This window comes from Muntiacus reevesi, chromosome 2 (assembly GCF_963930625.1).
Source record: "Muntiacus reevesi chromosome 2, mMunRee1.1, whole genome shotgun sequence".
Lineage (NCBI taxonomy): Eukaryota > Metazoa > Chordata > Mammalia > Artiodactyla > Cervidae > Muntiacus > Muntiacus reevesi.
In genome coordinates, this window is record NC_089250.1 from 52,976,673 (window position 1) to 52,994,411 (window position 17,739).

At 50.6% G+C, this 17,739-nt stretch overlaps 2 protein-coding genes across 6 annotated transcripts in view; one reads left to right on the plus strand and one right to left on the minus strand.

The window, feature by feature from the left end:
- Positions 1-381: 381 nt before the first annotated feature.
- GID8 (GID complex subunit 8 homolog) lies at positions 382-6,770 on the minus strand. 2 transcript variants are annotated; one of them, XM_065921643.1, is made up of 5 exons: positions 6,586-6,770; positions 3,837-3,966; positions 2,790-2,986; positions 1,961-2,158; positions 382-1,282 (listed from the first exon to the last, which is right to left on the minus strand). In XM_065921643.1, the coding sequence occupies exons 2-5, from the start codon at positions 3,952-3,954 to the stop codon at positions 1,109-1,111; spliced, it is 687 nt and encodes a 228-aa protein (XP_065777715.1). In that variant the 5' UTR covers positions 3,955-3,966; positions 6,586-6,770; the 3' UTR covers positions 382-1,108. The 2 variants fall into 2 exon arrangements, with proteins under 2 accessions (XP_065777715.1, XP_065777716.1); XM_065921644.1 differs by lacking the exon at positions 6,586-6,770 and adding an exon at positions 5,717-5,735.
- A 146-nt stretch (positions 6,771-6,916) lies between these two features.
- DIDO1 (death inducer-obliterator 1) overlaps positions 6,917-17,739 on the plus strand; it is a 49,054-nt gene continuing 38,231 nt past the window's right edge. For 2 of the 4 annotated variants that reach the window (XM_065921646.1, XM_065921648.1), the window contains exon 1: positions 6,917-7,049. The gene's annotated coding sequence lies outside the window, so the exon portion shown is untranslated. Of the gene's footprint in view, positions 7,050-14,637; positions 14,748-17,739 lie in introns of those variants that run through there. The other 2 variants (XM_065921647.1, XM_065921645.1) reach the window with 1 other exon arrangement.

The window sequence follows — 17,739 nt, forward strand, 5'->3', positions numbered from 1 at the left end:
CTACACGCCAGGGCCCCTCCATCTCCACCAGCCTCACTGAGGGCCGGCAGCTCTGCACTGGCACCCTGGACCACCTGCCCCAAACTCCAACACCCGAGCCTGCACTCAGGACTCTTGACAGCAGTGGGCACTGGGCAGGGGACAGACGTGAGGGAATAGGAGCTGGACGTCTGCCAGACTGGCGGACAGAGGGAGAGGCAGAAGTGTGGGTCACAGAGCCCACAGCACCGTAGCGCACACCTGGCACCATCACGTGTTACTGGGAGCTGCCCCCTTCTGGCTGTAGGTACCAGAGAGTGTCACCACGGTCACCCCGGGGAAGCCACCCCAAAAGCAAAAGTTGTGCTCGAGATGATGAACACTTCTGAGAGACCATTGTGGTCATTCTTGAAATTAAGGAGAAACCTTTATTTTCAACAAAAGTGCCCAGGAGAGATGGTTCATTGATCCACTAGGAAAGAGTCTCTCACCACTTACAGCACCAAAATATATATTTAAAAAATTAAAAAACACACAGCCCACCCCGCATACACACACACACACACCCATCTCCCCCAAAGCCACATGACCCAGACCAAACAGGAAGACAACCAAACTGAGTGCCCTCGCACAAAAGAAGTCTTTGAATTGGGGTTTACAAATTCATATAGTCTTTCCTATGAAAAAACAAAAACAAACCAAAAACCAAAGAGGGAAAGAAAACACTTCTACACGAAGGCCAGCCGCGATGGGAGGGGAGGAGGACACGCTGTCCTCCTGGATGCTGACAGAACAAGACGGTCATCAGTGCTGCCTAGTGCTCTGAGCGGGGCCTCGGGTGGACTAGCGGCCCTAAGATGAGGCGCCTTTAGGAGCTGAAGTGCCCAGAACGCTGAGCACACGCCATGGGGCAGTCCTTGCCGGCCTTCCAGAAGAGACGGTATCTTGCACTGGGAGTTTTCCAGTGCTTAAAAGGGCCAGTTTCCCTTTCAAAATGATGCTGGGTCAAAAAAAAAACAAAAACACAAACAGTAAAAGAAGGGAGAAGAGAGTCCTCTGCTGCCGTAAAAATCTTCAGTCCCAGGTGGTGCCCTTGGGCCCAGGGCCATGCAGCGGGGCCCCACACAGACTACTTGGGTTCCTCAATCACGCCTTTGCTGAGGTCTGTCATTTTAGGGTATTTTACTTTCTTCTGGTCCAGCTCATTCTGAGCCCAAAGGAGTAGTTTCAGCAACTTTGCCAGCTTCGGTGTTGACTCACGATTCTCGTAATCCAGGACAGCTTGGTTCACTTCACTCCACACCTATAAAATGGACAGCCAATAAAAACCACCTCACACACAGAGCACCTGCAAAAAGGATCCATTAGAAGATGCATCTTATATGTCTTCAAAACCATTTTTACACAAGAGGCTGGCTACTTATTTAAACAAACATGAAGCCTGTGATCATCGGGCACTCTGGGGATGTAAAACACACTCCTTGCCCAGAGGGGCACACAGTATGATCAGCAGATGTCACATCTGGCTGGGCATGAGGGGGCTGGCAGGGAGGAGGGACCAGTTCCACCCAACAAGCCCTAGGAGGACACCTGATGTGGACCCCAAGGACATCCTATTTTCAGGGCAGTGAGGGCAGTGGAGGAGAACTGCGGTCGGGGAGCTGCCCTGTTGGGGTGAACACAGAGACCATGACAGAATGCAAAAGTATCCAAAGCAAGTGTGGGATTTTCATCAAAAGATACTTGGAACATCTGTTCCTAAGAGTCTCCACACAGTAAGCCAGCTCAGATTAAAAAAAAAAAACAAAGAGGCTTAACTATCGTTTAAGGGTCTCCACACCCTGGGCTCCTATATGACACAAGTAAAGTGTGGGGCCCTCCCAGCAGTGTCCCGGTCACACCACACACACCACCCCGTTTCCTTGGAAATCGTGCCCTGAATATCCGCAGAGGGTGTGGACGGAAGCCCTCTGGAGCCCACCTTCTGCCTCTGCATCATGTTGAGCAGGTCTCCGAAGGGGGAGTCCTCAGGGTTGTCAAAGGCCAGCAGGGCCAGTGTGCGCTCCATCTCGGTCAGACACTCGCGGCTTTCCTCACCCTGCTCAGCCAGCTGGGTCTGTGCAAACTCCAGTGCCGCCTCTGTCTCCCGCTGGCGGATCAGCTCGATCAGGTGTTGTTGCTGGTTGGGAGCCAGGCAGACAGGGGTGAACATCTTGCGCCCAGCCAGTGACACCCCCTCAACCCAGGGCTGCACCTGCTTCTTATGAAAAGGGCCTCTCAGAGGACAGAATTGTTGAGTACTCCAAGCTCCTGAATTTGCATTTTCCAAGCAAGAAACAGCTTCTGAGATACATGGCAGAGCAGCTAACTTAAACCCCTTCCCTCGTCAATTACAGCAATATTCTAACGAAATTAGCCTCGTTACCGCTCAATAACAGAAAGCAGCTGTCCCCAATCTGTCTGGAAAAGGGATCGGCTACCCACTCCAGTATTCCTGCCTAGGTAATTCCATGGACAGAGGAGCCTGGCGGTCTACAGTCCACAGGGTCGCAAAGAGTTGGACATAACCGAGTGACTAACACGTTCACTTGCCAAGCTTTCTGGCACCAAAGACCTGTTTTGTGGAAGACAATTTTTCCCCTGGACTGGAGTAGGGCGGGGATGGTTTGGGATCACTCAAACACGTTACATCTATTGTGTCCTTTATTTCTAATGTAATGTTGCCGCTGACCCAATAGGTCTGTGGCCCAGAAGTTGGGGATGGCTAACATGAAGAACCTTAATTCATCAAGTGTCTGCAAACAACTCACTTGCAGATGGAAGTAGAGATAGCGGTTTGTGTCCAGCAGCTCTGGGTGGAGGCTGTTGATGAGTGCAATGGCCTCCTGAATCTGGCCTTTCAGTATCATCTCACGGATTTTGATTCGCTCGTCAAGTGTTTCTAGATCGACACTGGGTTCAATCCCAGATTCCATTCGAAACTTCTCTGCTGCCTCCTTAAAGCCCTCTGGAAAAGAAAACTACCTTCACTGCTCAGAAAATCAGCAAGATACCAACACCAGGGCTTTTTATCCCACCCTCTGTGAGTGAAAACCTCTAGTAAGAACTGCACTTTCTTGGGATGTAGGATTCACACCTCTGTGACTTACCAGCTACACTTCCTTTCCCCTGCCCCACCCAACTCTAATTTCCAGTCAGGGGAGGATGGGCATTGAGGCCCCCACACTAGGGTCCAGGCCTATGTGGAAAAGCTGCCAACCTGCTCCAGGGGCAGCACGGTGCCCTCCCACTGTGAATGAGTACACAGTTTCTTCAATCTCAGAGACTGATCGGGGCCGAGGTCACTGGGAACTCCAGGAAGGAGACTCACTTTCTGGAGACATGTGGGTCTTCTTACTTCTGCAAAGTGATCCTCTCCTCCACAGGGTCAGGAGGATGGGGTGTTATCACAGAGCACTTACATTTCCTTCCACAGGCCCCTCCCCCTTTCTTCTTTTGACTTGGACACCTTCTAGGAACAGTCCAGTATCATTTACCAGACTGGCCAGAAGAGATTAATTACTTGGACTTTAAATGTACTTTCGCACATTGTTAACGATGTAGATCAGCTGCAAAAATGTCAAAGGCCAAGAAATAGATTTTTTTCTTTAGATCTCAGAGACCTGGAATCAAGATTTCATCTCCAGAAGAGAACATCTCTTTAAAATGGTAGTTACAAGTTTGTTACAAGAGCACTGCGTTTCCATGATGCCTGAACGCAACCTAACTTTCAGGGCCCTCCAGTGGTAAAGTCCTGCTTGTGAGCCCAGAAAGGGAGAATGGTGCCCAAGAGGCAGTACCCGTAGCACAGCCCTCACCTGTGACCAAGTAGTTCATGATGAGACGGTTCATGTCTGCTCGTTGGACATGTAAGTTATTGAGCTTTTCCATCCACTCATCCTTTGTGATTTCATCGGGTTTTTCTGTGTAACTCATTCTGATTTATTTCTACAGGGAAAAAGTAATATTTTAAGAATTGGTGAAGAATTCTCACAATTGTGATCATTTCAGATATTAACAGTGATCAGGAACCAAAGGGTAGAGAGAGGGAAGACACTTAAAATGTGGAAAACAGCACATGCAGAGGGCCTGAGACTCAAACACAGGCTCAGGGACCAGAGAAAAGCTTGGGGGGTTCAGAAGGCAGGATGAACATGAGGAAGAGCCAGGAGCCTGAGGACCAGGAGGTCAAGAGGTCAGTCCGGGTCAGATGAAGGCCCTCCAGGCCCAGCAGCAATCTATTAATAGATGGATGCTCCTCGAAAGAGCACAGGGTGGCATAGAGGTACAAGCTGAAGATTACCTGCTATGATGTGTGTGCTCAAGACAAGCCATCTCGCACACCCTCCAGGCTGACAAAAATGAAGCAGCCTGACAACACCAAGTGCTCACACAGACATGTGCGTGGTCTCTCGAGCCCCTTTACCCTGTGGTGAGAACGGACGCACAGCAACACACTCAGCACCACTCTGCAAGGTTGTGCGTGCGCTCCGCTCCTCACCGATGGCTCTTCTGCTAGCCGGGACCCCGAAAAACAGCCTACTGTGTCCCAGACACAGACAAGCCTGTGCGCAGAGTCACTCTTCAGGATGGCAACACTATGGAGACTGCCCACCCAGGAGTTAGTCAACAGCAGCAGGGACAAGCAAACGATGGTTCATACGACTGCAGTCCCAAAGGACCAAAGCCCTGGGGCAGACCAGTTTCTGACTTCAGAATTGTTCAGGTTGTACAAAGACTATTTGGTACATGCATCACAAGACATCCTCCCTGGGATCTGTGGCAGAACCCCACCATCAGACATGACTGCTTCAGTGAAACCCATGAGGATCACACGGAGTGGAACAGAAGTTACTAAACAGCTTTTGCAGGGTTGGGTTCTGCCATGAAATCAATTAAAAACAAGACTAAAAACGTTTGGTTTTCAAAGTTTTGTGGATTTTAGGACCACTGACTGTAGCAAGAAACAAAATTTACCAAAGCAGTTAAAATACATGAACAGGCCCACACAGGGGATTGAGAAACCAGCTGCATGAAGAGAGCAAGTTGCAGCACAGACCCAAGAGCAGCAGTTTTTTAAAGAACAAAAACAAGACAAGTTATACAATTTTTACTTAGTAGTAAATACATTCATAGCAAAAGCCATTTGTTATTTTTTCAAGTAAGAGCATGAAGCTTGAAACTCAGGAGGTGGTTACCAGGGGAAGGGGGGCCCTGGGAGCCCCAGTAGGGGTGTCAGGATGGGTGGTAAGCCCACCCACTGTCCACTTCAGTTTTATCCTTTGTAACTGACATAGGTTTTGTGGATATTACTTTATATAAAGCAAAGCACATGCCCAATTACCTCAATAAATAAAAGCAAGTTAAAAGATGGCTCTGGTTTCCCAGTGGACATGGGATGGCTGTGGGGTGGTGAGAGCTGAGCAGGAAGACCAGTGAGGAGCCACCCAAACAGGAGGACAGCAGAGGGAGAACCAAGAGCACAGCCCACAAGACTGTGGACTGAGCCAATGGGCCTTGCTGCTGGACCCACCGGTAAAGGATAAAAGAAGATTCATTGACCATGAAGAGGTGTCACGCTTGAGACCTTGGAGAATGGAGTCCCAGATGAGGAAAGACTGGGAGAAGAACAGGTTTGAGGAGTCGGGCGAGTTTGGGGTGACTATCAGACCCACAGTAGGAGAAGTCAAGCAGGCACCTGGATTACAGGTTCCAGTTGGGCGATGGAAACATTAATTAGGGCAATGTCCACCACAAAGTGACTGAAAGCCAAGCGTTCACCAGAGATCGCCCAGGGAGACAGTGTCGGTGGGGAAGCAAAGGGGAGCAAGAGAAAGTCCTCGGTCGTTGGGGGATCCCATGCCCAACTCTGATCCGCAGAAGATAACCTGTCTGAGACAAAACAGACAAGTTTTGTGTGAGGGGCCGTCCCCTCACACAAGGTCATTTCTCTAAGCTGCGGCCACTAGCGCAACTCACCGCAAACTCTCACTCATGGGAGACAGAGCAGTACTGGAAAGTTAACAACTTTGAAGAACCGGCCCATTCTGTTTTGTGTAGGAAAAACTGAGCACCTAAACACCCCACAAACAGTACGGACAGCGAGGAACCCTTCGCCCCACGAGCAACGTCCTGTCTCGGCAGCTCAGTGTCTGCTCGAACGCGGTCCTGGTGCAAACAGTTCCCGCCGCAGACCTGTGCGACTTGTGGAGAACTATCACCTCCCAGCAGGCGTCGCCGCCCCTCAAAACACGCTCCATCAACAAACACCGAGTACACGCCCGGACTCCGCCGCCTTAGGAAGAGGAGACAGTTGGACCTGGAAACTCTTGAGGGCGCCGCCTCCCCCGAGAACGCGGCCCGAGGACACCTGCTCGGACGTCCGAAACCGGCAGGCACCTTGCACGGTCGGCCGGCAGGAGCAATCCCGCAGCCTGGTCAGCCTCCTCACCGGCCCGCCTCGATCCCTCCCTGGCCCCGACCCCAGCCCGGCCCTCCGCCTCCCGGCCGCCGCACTCCGGCGGGGACGCTAGGCCCGGCCGCCTGGGCTCGCCGCGGCCATCTTACCGTGCGGATCCCGCCTGCCGCGCTGCGCGGTCTCCGCGGCCGCTCGAGGGGCCCGGCGGGGCCAGGCGGGGAGGGGGAGGTGGCGGCTCCGGGGTCTGGGAGGCGGAGGCGGGGGCCGCGGCGGAGGCGGAGGCGGGGGCGGGGAACGGGAGGGCAGACGCACCGGCGGCCGCCCCCTCAGCCACTTCCCGCGAGACGCAAGGTCGCGAGCCGGGAGCCAATCAAGTGCTTTCACGAGGGGGCGGGATGCGGCGGCCGCCCGGAAACGCGGAACTCCAGCTTCCGTCCTTGCGCAGAACTCTCTTCACGGCGCCTTCGCTCTACGGATTGGCGCGAGAGTCAAAAGGCATCGGCTGCCTCTGGCTAAGATGGCGGCCGTGGAGGCGTCGTTGTAGGGGAACTTCGCGCCGGGACGGCGACATCTAGACTGAGGCTAAGGTCCCAGCGTCCTTCCCGTCGTTTGTGTAAGCCCGAGGGCATGGGGCGGGGAGGGGGTACAGGCGCCGGTGCTCCGCGCAGCCCCGAGGAGGGGACCCTTCCGACCCGGTGCCTGCCTTCGCGCAGGCCCGGGAGGAGCCGCCCGAGCGCGGACGGCGGGAGCTCTCAGTTCCGACGGTTGGGGTGGGCTCCGGGGCACGCGACCGCGGCGGGAAGCGCACACCAGCTCGCTCCAGAACAAGTCTACAGGGCCAGACCTGCCCTCGGGGAACCTTCCAGGGGCCCGGCGGTCTTTCCCGCCCGTGGTTCAGAATCCGCGCTCTGGTTGGGCGGGGACCGCAGGTCTGTGCAACTGGGGCTTCGAGGTGCTGCGGCCGCTGCTCGAGGAGCGGGGGGGGTGTCTTCCTGCCCTGCGGCCGGGGTCGCGGAGGCGCAGGAAAACATTCACGCTTTTATTCGGTTATTGTGCGTCCACGGGAGAAAAGGACAGGTTACGTCAGAGCAGGGTCTCATTTTCCAGGTCAGTTCAGTTGTGTCGCGCAGTCGTATCCAACTCTTTGCGACCCCGTGGACTGCAGCACGCCAGGCTTCCCTGTCCATCACCAACTCCCGGAGCTTGCTCAAACTCCTGTCCGTCGAGTCGGTGGTGCCATCCAACCATCTCATCCTCTGTCGTCCCCATTTTCCAGTTGCTGGAGAGTCAAGTTAAAAGGTTTTAGAATCCTTCGGGAAGGAAATTAAGGGGCAGCCCTTTATTCCATCCGATGAACTCCAATGTCTTCCTGTTAAAAGTCAGGGTTAGATGGTTTCGTGTGATTGCGTGGAAATGCAGTGGGACTTGTTGCAGAAAGTAAGTGCAATTTGGTAAACAGATTAGACAAAGACGACTAATTGTGGAAATTTCCCGTCAGTGAACTGAGCTAAATCTGCAAGTCCAAAGCTTTGGCCCTAATCTATTTAAAATGCAAATACGGTGTGTCTGCAATTACATCCTTTTCAGGCACTTAATCCTCTGAACAACTTCACACACCAGCTTTACAGTGGGCGAGGGGTGCAGATTTTTAAAATTCTTTTCAAGGGTGCACAAGCATAAATTTGGTGCCCTAAAGAGCTAGGGTGTTCCAGTCCAAAGAAGGTTCAGCTGCACCTTCTCTGTGGGTCATAGGTTAACGGCCCCTCACCCCCAGAAGTGGTCTTGCTCCGCTTTAATTCTGTCCAGAAATTGACTTCCTATTGAAACCCATACCGCAGGCAGGGTCATCTCTCTTGTCCCTGGCCCCCTCTTCACACCCATCAGTGACTCCCCAGTTGCCTGTGCAGACTGAGCGCAGCTGAAAGCCTCAGCACCCTGCCCTTCCTCTGGGCTCTCAGGAGATGGGTCTGTGTGCAGCACTCCTAGCCTACGAGTGGGAACACCATCCAGACAAGCAGAGTGTCTTCCACCCTTTTGTGTTCCCCTGGTCCCTAAACAATCCCTTCCTTGCCTTCAGCACACCATTCTATGTCACTGATGCCTGAAAGTGTCACAGTTCTCCACCAACATGTGATCCTCACAAGAGCTGAAACTTACTAGTATGTGGCAGGGGTTCTGTGGGTACTTGCTGAGAATGTGGAGGAACAGATGAGTGAGTGAGGGTGAAGACCTTCGCTAAAAGCTGTCTCAGCGGAAATGGACAAAGGACGGGAGGCAGCAGTCCGGGTGGAGTGAGAGCGGAAGAAGTTGAGAATGGCGCTGAATCACAGATCAGCAGTCCCTTATTTAAAAAAATTTATTAATTTCTGGCTTCTTGAGGGTTTTCCCTAGTTGAGGTATGCAGGGTTTTCATTTCAGTGACTTCTCTTCTTGCAGAGTGTGGGCTCTGTAGTGCACAGGCTTAGTTGCCCTGAGACATGTGGGATCTTCCCAGATCAGGGATCAGATTGGCGTCCCCTGCATTGGCAGGCAGATTCTTAGCCTCTGGACTACCAGAGAAGTTGAGCAGTTCTTTAAGGAGAGTTGTTAAGGTTTATTAGTTTTAAAGGAGCATGCAAGAATTATTTTAAAGTGAAGTGTGTTTTGAGAAGAAAATACACTTTGCCTCCTTTAATCAAATCCTGGACTATTCAACGACCAGGAGTCAGGCACATTTTGCAGAACCGCAGTGTTTTGGAGGGTGTTTCTGTCTTACTCTCAAACCGTCAAAGCATGAAGTCAAACCCCTGAATGCTGGAGCCCTGCTTTCCAGGGAATTTGGCAAATCAAACCTGTTTCTTCAGAGTAAGGCATAAGCTGATTGGACATTGCTGCTCAGAATTGTTATCGGTTCTTGTTGTTGAGTTGCTAAATCATGTCTGACACTTGTTGACCTCATGGACTGCAGCACACCAGGCTCCTCTGTTCTCCACTATCTCCCAAAGTTTTCCTAAATTCCTGTCCTTTGAGTTGGTGATGCTGTCTAACCAGTAATGGCTAGATGTCCTTACCACTAGTGGGCAGTAAACTCTAAAAGGTCAAGTGCCATAGCCTTGACTTTACTCAGGGTCTTGTTCTCAGGTTCATCCTGAAACTGTTGAAAGGAGTAAGGAAGACTGTTTTTACTCTTTAGTTTTACTGCATGTATCCAGATGAATTAGCTGAATGAAGACCCTGTGAAGCATGTGTCCTGGAGTCTGAGATGGTCGCCCTCCCCCTCCCTGCTGGACTGTATTTCCCTTTCTGGATTATACCACTAAACCAGCAAGCACTGGTTATGTCATCAGTTGCTTTCGATGGGTAAAGTAATATTTTAGAGTAATATTTTTCTTGAGTTTTTAATTCCTGCAGAGTATGTAACATGAACTGTGTCCAGCATTGGTGCTACCTAAAACACATGGGGTGGGTTGAAGGCTGGGCTGGACAGTGGGGCACAGGCAGCAAGCTCGAGTGGCAGTTTACCTACCCTATCCAGTCAGTGGGCTGTTTGCAGAGCATCTCTGCTGAAACTCTCCATTTCCTTCCCTCCTGCCTGGAGAGGGCTTTGATAATTATATTGGTTATAGATACAGACACATACACGTGTGTATATAAACACCTATAACATATATGTGCACAGCTATTGAAAATTTATCTGTATATGCTTTAAGGGGTTTCTTGTTTTTGTTTGGTTTTGGTTGGTTTGTTTTTGCATGAGCCCAGTTCTGATCAAATATCTGATATGGGAGATAGAACACTGAATAAAGATGAGACATTGTTTCAATTGATAACCATGTGTTCCTTTTTAAAAACACTTGCCAAATTTTGTTTTTTTTTTTCTTTTTATGACTTTAAAATCTTATATTTACTCTTTTAAATGCTTTTACTTTCCATCGAAATGAGAGGAACTTTTGTATGCTGGACAGAATCCCAAGATTTTTCATTTTTATGTCTAGTTGTAAAAGACAACATTCTTGGTCTCCTATATTTATTTGTTGAAATTTCAGAATAAAACCTTTTGGGTATCTTTTTGAAATTTCCTAATAGCTCGACTTGTGTTATTCTTGTTGAGATTTCCTTCAAATACACTTTTCTCACTTCCACCATTTAGTTTCTGTGATCCAGGCAAGCACAGGAAACTACATGTTTTTTTTTCTCTCTCTCTTTTGGACAAATCCCAAAAGCCACTGTTAGATCTGACTTTCGTGAATCTTTCACTTTTCAAGTATTTTAATTTTGGAAAAAATAATCTCTTAAAAAATGTAGCCAGTACAGTTACTTAGGGCTTCCCTGATAACTCAGTGGTAAAGAATCTACCTGCAGTGCAGAAGACCAGTTCAATCCCTGGGTCAGGAAAATCCCCTGGAGAAGGAAATGGCAACCAGGTCCAGTATCCTTGCCTGGAAAATCGTGTAGACAGAGTACCCTGATGGTCTACAGTCTATGGGGTTGTGTCCGACGTGACTTAGCGACTAAACAACAGTTATTTGTCAATGCGTACTTGGGTCTGAGGACTGGCGGCTGTGGCCCTGCTCTGGGACCTTCCTGTCTCAGTTGACCATCCCCTCCCACCCTGTGGAGGGAGGTTCCTGTTCCTGCTCATCAGCCACCTTCGGAATTCGGTTCAGATCTGTGGGCCTGTTTCGCGTTTCTCCTTTGTCACCTGCTCTTCTGGTGTGACGGACGAGCTTGTGAGGAAACGCTGAGTCTAGGCACAGTGTGGTGGAGGCAGCACCCCACGTGCTGTGTCTGCTTTACTCTTAAACTGCTTTTCTGTCAAAACCGCTCTTCTGTGAAAGGAGTTGATTTTTCTGTCTTTTTTTATTTGGTGTGTTCTTTCAGAGACTCAAGATGAAACTAGCCAGCAAGGAAATACAGTTCTTATGCCTCATACTTATTAAAATATTTCTTCTGAAGTTAGCTATTTACTTTTCACTAAATTTGTGGGGAAAGTAGTCTCAGTATCAGGAGCCATCCTGAAAGGTAGGAGTAACCAGCGTTGTTGGGAAGTCTGAGCCCTGGAGCCCATGGCCCCTGGGGTTAGAGGGCACATGCGTTAGCTATTCAGAAACACCCAACGCTGACCAAGACCAGGGAGGAGGAGCTAAGGGGACCATGACTTTGGCCCTTGGTTTCCTCTCTTCTCCCAGACATCTCCCCTCCAGCCTAGAACTGGATCTGAGTTTGGGTCCAGATTCACTGGGGACCTTGCCCCAGGGCCAGGCAGTGGGCCCCACCATTGACCCCAACTTCCTGACCCCTTCTTGGCCTGCCTGCAGGGTGGGTGCTAGCCTGTTCACCCTTGAATTCTGAACAAGAGTAACAATAAAGCAACTTGGCTGCTGCCTCATCTGGTTGTAAATTGTCCTTGGAGAGGGTCTTGACACGTTCTACCTTGTCTCTCAGGGTTGCACTTGACCACCAGGAGAGAGGGGTGCTTTGCTCAGGACCCTGCTTTCCACTGGGCTTTAACTCAGGGATGAGAAGAGGCCGAACACCAGGAAGCGGTCTTCTAAAAAGGATTGCTGACTTTTCCAGTTGTGCTTTTCTGCCTTCATAAATTTTCTCAGAATTGTTCATGGGTGTTGGTGGCAGGACCTGGTGTCCACACATGTTGATGATGCATCAATCGTACTTTTCCCATACTTTTCCTCAAAGACTGAAACCCGTTGAGGCCTGAAAGCTTGCTTAGCTTCCTAACCTCTGAACCACTGTTGTTGTCAGTTTCCTGAACTTCAGGATTTTTATTTGTGTATTTGGGGTATTTGAGACAATTGGAGACTCCTTTTAAACCTATTTGTTTCTCTGGGTTTAGCTATTAAAGTAAGTTTGTTAGAAGGTATTCCTTAGCTGAAAGTGAAAGTGTTAGTTGCTCAGTCCTGTGTTTGCAGCCCTGTGGACTGTAGCCTGCCAGGCTCCTCTGTCCATGGGATTCTCCAGATAAGAATACTGAAGTAGGTTGCCATTCCCTTCGCCAGGGGATCTTCCTGACCTAGGGATCAAACCCAGATCTGTATGTCAGGCAGATTCCTTACCATCTGAGTCACCAGGGAAGCCCCTTCTTAGCTAGTAGATTTCAACTAAAAGTACCCAAACTGCAGTTCTAGAAATGCCTTTTTCACCAGGGAAGAGCAGCTCCTGTGAGGAGTGACAGCAGGTGAACTGAATTACCTGAAGAGGTTGTAGAAGGACAAGGGCCTGACTCCTCCCACAGGTGGCAGATGCCTCTAAACCCTGTATCCCATAGTCATGGCCAGCTCCTGCTGGGAGATTAGAAAGGGAGGCCAGTTGCAGGGGTAGGTGGGGAGGTGCAGTTTCTTTTCTTTGCTGCCCGAGCGCCCACCTGAGCTGCCACCCCCAACTCAAGTACTGTAGTGGCACAGGTGGGGCTTCCTCCTGTTCCATCGGCAGCCCGATCCTCGGTGTCATTCACAGGACCCAGTGCCCACCTGAAGCTGCACCCAAGTTAAAAAGAGACATAGATGTAAAGAACAGACTTTTGGACTCTGGGAGAAGGCGAGGGTGGGATGATTTGAGAGAATAGCGTTGAAACATGTATATTATCATATGTGAAATAGATCACCAGTCCAGATTCGATGCATGAGACAGGGTGCTCAGGGCTGGTGCACTGGGATGACCTTAAGGGATGGGATGGGGAGGGAGGTGGGAGGGGGTTCAGGGTGGGGAACACATGTACATCCATGGCTGATTCATGTCAGTGTATGGCAAAAACCACTACAATATTGTAAAGTAATTAGCCTCCAATTAAAATAATTAATTAAAAAAAAGTGAAAAGACAACACAGATTGGAAAAAAAAAAATCTCACCTTGTAGAAAAACATTGCTGCTGGATTTGCTTCTTGTAAAGATTTTCAGCCAAAGAGGCTGGGTGGGGTTTCCCCATTCCAGCTCCCATTTAGGGAGCCTTTTGCAGGGAGCTTCCCCTGCACCCCAGCATGAGTCCCATTCAACAGACAGCTTGCCCAGGATCATACTGCTGGTTCAAGCAGGTTTCAACTCAATCTGTCATGTTTCTGAACTCCCTACACTCATCTGGGACAAACCTGAAGATGGTCAAGATGTTGGAGTGTGAAGTTAGTCTGTGCAAGATTCCATGGAAGTGGTCCTAATGGAATCACACCAACAGAAACAAGCTGTGTTGGAATTCTTTGAAGAAAAGGGGCATTCTCTGAGAGCCTGGCAGGCAGTGTGGTCTTTCCAGATGTTTATTTAGAAGCACACCTGCTCCCAGGCCCCTAGTACTCCCCTATGGAAGCACCTGGCAGGCCTCTGTAGGGTCTTGGGTACAGCTTTACTACACACAGGGCACTTTTTGCCAAGGGGTTCCTACTTTTAAGGAATGTGGAAGCAGGGAGCTGTAGAGGCAGTGATGGAGACAAAAGGCCTTCAGCCAAGGAGTTACTGTCCTGGGGCCAGAGTTCCAAGGTAGCAGGTGTTTCCCATCTGAGGTCTGCTTGTTGAGTATTTGGGGAGGGGCAGGTGCTGGGGGGCTTCCGTGGTGGCTCAGACGGTAAAGAATCTGCCCACAATGCTGGAGTTCAGGGTTTGATCCCTGGGTTGGGAAGAGCCCCTGGAGGAGGAGCATGGCAACTGACTCCAGTATTCTTGACTAGAGAATCCCCATGAACAGAAGAGCCTAGTGGGCTGCAGTCCATGAGGTTGCAGAGTCCAACGCGAGTAAGCACGCACAGGTGCTGGGGTGTTAATTGATATTAAGTCAGCACTGAGTGAAGAAAATCCAGGTGGAGGGTTATCATTTGTCAGATCCCTTTCCTTGCATCCCCCTAGGCAGGTGTGCCCGGTTGTGTGCTCTGAGGCTGGAACTGCCCCGGCGCTGAGCTGTTTGGCCCGGTAGGGAGCGGGCTCGAGTTCCAGAGAATCTGGGAACGCAGTCCGGCGGGAAAGGAGCGCGGCGCCTTGCTCCTCCGTCCGGGTCCCTGCGTTTTCTGCTACAAGCTGGGCCCAGGGTGGCCGACGGGAGCCGCGCCGCCTAAGCCGCCAGCCTTGGCCCTTGGACTCGGCCACCGTGCGGCGCAGGGCAGGGGCGGGGCCTGGGCCGGGCTCCTCCTTCCGCCCGCCGCGCCGGGGCGCTGCTCGGGGAATGACTGGCCCCTCTACCCCCCGGCGTCTCGGTGGCCGGCGTCTTCCCTCCACTGGGAGCGCGGGCGGCCCCTCTACCTCACGCGTCTCGGTGGCTGGCGCCAACCCCGCCCGCCCACTCTGCGGCGCTCTGAGGAAATGGCTGCGAAACCCTGGAGACTTGCGGCCCACGGTGAGTGGCGGCCGTGGCGCCGGGTGTAGGGGCTGCCGCCCGCGGGACCGCATGGGACGGGCGGGGATGGCGGACCCTGAGACCAGCCAGCCTGGCCCCGCAGGGCCCGCGCCCGGCCGCGCTCTGCCAAGCGGAGAAGATGGCGGCGGCCGCGGGGAGGGGGAAGGGAGGGCCGCGCGGGTCGTGGATTGGAGGGGGGCGGAGGGCGCCGGCCTGCTGGGCAGGGTCCACTCCGAGGGGCCGGGCCCGGTCCACTCGCTGCGGGCGTGTCCGAGGGGCCGGATCGTGGTCGGAACGGATTGAAGTGCGCCAGCGGGACGCCGCCCGGTGACCCACAGTGGGGTGACCCTAGAGCGGGGCGATGCTTTTTCCTAGAAGTTCCTGGTCTAGCTGCTGGTCCGAGGAAATGGTTCTGCCTAGGGTTGAATTTCCCCCCCACCCCACCCTTTCTTTTTTAAACCAGGGTAGTTTCTCTAGACATTTTAAAGGAGGTGAAGTTTCCCTGCCGGTCTTTTTTTTTTTTTCCCACCCTAACGTGTGGTTTTTGTCGCTTTTGTTTCACTTGTTTCTAGTCGACTACTCTTGTAAAGGATAACATTAGGACAGTTGTGTGGTATTTGATGCTATGTGAAGCAAAGAACAACAAGAAAGATTCAGAAAATCGGGTTTCTTTTTTTGAAAGAGTATGTGCCTTAGCCGTAAAATGCAGATTTGTAGCTTTTATTGCGCTACTTGTCGATTTGATATAAGATTCAAATTTATGTTGTATTTTATCGTCTGGTCGACCTCACAGTAGAAAGGGATAACTTTCATCTTCCCCGGCAAATGTGCCCCGCCATCCCCTTTCTGGCTCAGGCCTGTGGGTCCTGATCCCACACCCTCTTGCTTTCTCTCTGTTCTTTTTGGGAGACCCTGGAGGTCAGGGCAGGTTTTCTGCTCTGAATCCAGCACCCCAATCGAGGTCAGAGATGAGACCTTACAACAACAGCATGTGAGTGAAATTGAAGATACTGTTTAATTTGTGTGTTGGTCTTAGGTAACATTCGTGTAATTTGTACGCTTGATGGAATGAGATTTGAGCCTCATGATCTTGGGCATTTTGCAGGAGGGAAAGGCAGATGTTAAGATCTTTTCAGTGTGTTTATATGTTCACGTACTTCATTGTATACCTATTTGTTGGTGGGGGAGGTTGAGCCTCCATTTGGCAACAGTTCGCAGTGGGCGGTCCACCCAGGCTGACCCTGTTCTGAGCAGTACATGTGTGCTCATTCGTTTCAGTGACTACGATGCTTCTGTGCCTGTTCTGTGTTCTAACCTCCAAGAAGCTGGGCTTGCCCAAGATGGAATACCTGGGTTCTAACTGAACCTTTGGGCCAACCCCAGACAAATGTTCTTCGATTTTCTCAGAGCTATGTAGTTCTGGTTTCAACGTGCTTCCAAGGAAGGTGCTTTAGCTGGAGACTTTAAAGAAATAAGATCTGTGACCTTTAGGAAGACTTTTCATTGTATTCAGCAGATACTTACTGCATCCTGTGTGCCAAGCACCCTGGCTGTAGCAGAGACCAGAAGGGTGGCCTTTACAGGCCTGGAGACTTGCAACAGGGAACTAGGAGGGTTGCCAGCCATGTAACCTGGAGCCTGGGCCCCTTTTTGGCACTTGGGGTTGGCAAATAGATATAACTGTCTGTATGACTGGCCCACTTTTTCCCACTTTTAACACGGCATAGATGTGTCAAGGGTTACCTGCGAAGACCCAGCCCCAACCCTGTTGTGAAACTCCTTGCCTAACGTACTTCCTAAGCATTCTGTTTCCTAGTTGGTTGTGTTCTTGCAGACTTATTTTAGTAATGAGTTTAGGAATAAGGTGTATCTTTAACTTAGTTCTGATTTCCCACCAAGAACTATCCTTTATTAGTATTTGATTATTCAGGTTGTTTCAAGGGAAGTGAATTATGCTCTGATAAGAAAGGACACAAATTAAAAGTTGTGCAGTTGGCCGCTCTCCTTACTGTCTGCTAGTTCCCACAGTGACCTTTGCTTTCTGGCCAGCCATGCCCCTCACAGCACACATGCCTGTGTGAACCTCGCAATGGCTTGGTGAGGAAGTGTGTCATGGTGCCCAGTACTTTGGGTGGGCCTTCGTGAGGTGGAATTTGTCTTCGCGTTGAGGAGGGGATGGATTGGAGTGGCAGTTTGGGATCCCATCTTCTTTATTACTGTGGAGTTGTGGGACCTGCTGTTGACACTGTAAGTCTTTCTGTGACCATAGAGGCCTCAGAAGTGCTGAGCCCCTTCCCAGGCAGCCCACAGACTGAGTCTCTTTGGTATGTGTTTTCCAGATGTTCCAGGTTCTGGTTGTTTTATATTCCTGTTAACAGGACGTGTTTTTCCTTTTTTACACACTTGTCCCAAGATCCCTGGTGACTTCCTTCCACTTGGCTCCTGAGAACCAGGGTTGAGTTTTTCACAGGCCGACTCACTCGTCCTTGGGTCCCTGAAATGGCACTGTTTCCAAAGCAGACTGATTTCTCACACACCTGGTGGCCTTGGGAATCCTTTAAGAAAACTTTCCTTAAACAGTCCTTTGTGCATTTCTTATTTAGACGGGTGGTGTCTTTAACAGTGGATACCTAACATGACCCTGTTTATGGCCAGCATCCACTAATGTGTGTTAAATTCCATTACAGAATCTCCACGATTTACAGTTAATGGGCACATACTAATTGGGAAGGGATAGGCCAAACAGTCCTCACTTGATATGACGTGCTCACACCTCCTGGAGTCTCTTGCTCAGGCCTTTTTTTCCCCCTTAACTTCTAAATTATCCTCCTACCCAAGCATGCAGTTCCATCTGGTAACCATAACTTTGTTTTCTATGTCTGAGTTTATTGCCGTTTTGTAAATAGTTTTTCTGACTTAATAAGATAATCTCTGGGTCCATCTGTGTTGCTGTAAATGGCATTATTCTTTTTTTATGGCTGAGTAATATTCT

Coding starts and splice junctions, on each gene's coding strand:
- GID8 (XM_065921643.1), bottom strand. CDS start 3,954: ATGAGTTACACAGAAAAACCCGATGAAATCACAAAGGATGAGTGGATG. Junction 2,987..3,836: donor CATGAACTACTTGGTCACAG/GTGAGGGCTGTG, acceptor TTTCTTTTCCAG/AGGGCTTTAAGGAGGCAGCA. Junction 1,283..1,960: donor ACATGATGCAGAGGCAGAAG/GTGGGCTCCAGA, acceptor TCCATTTTATAG/GTGTGGAGTGAAGTGAACCA.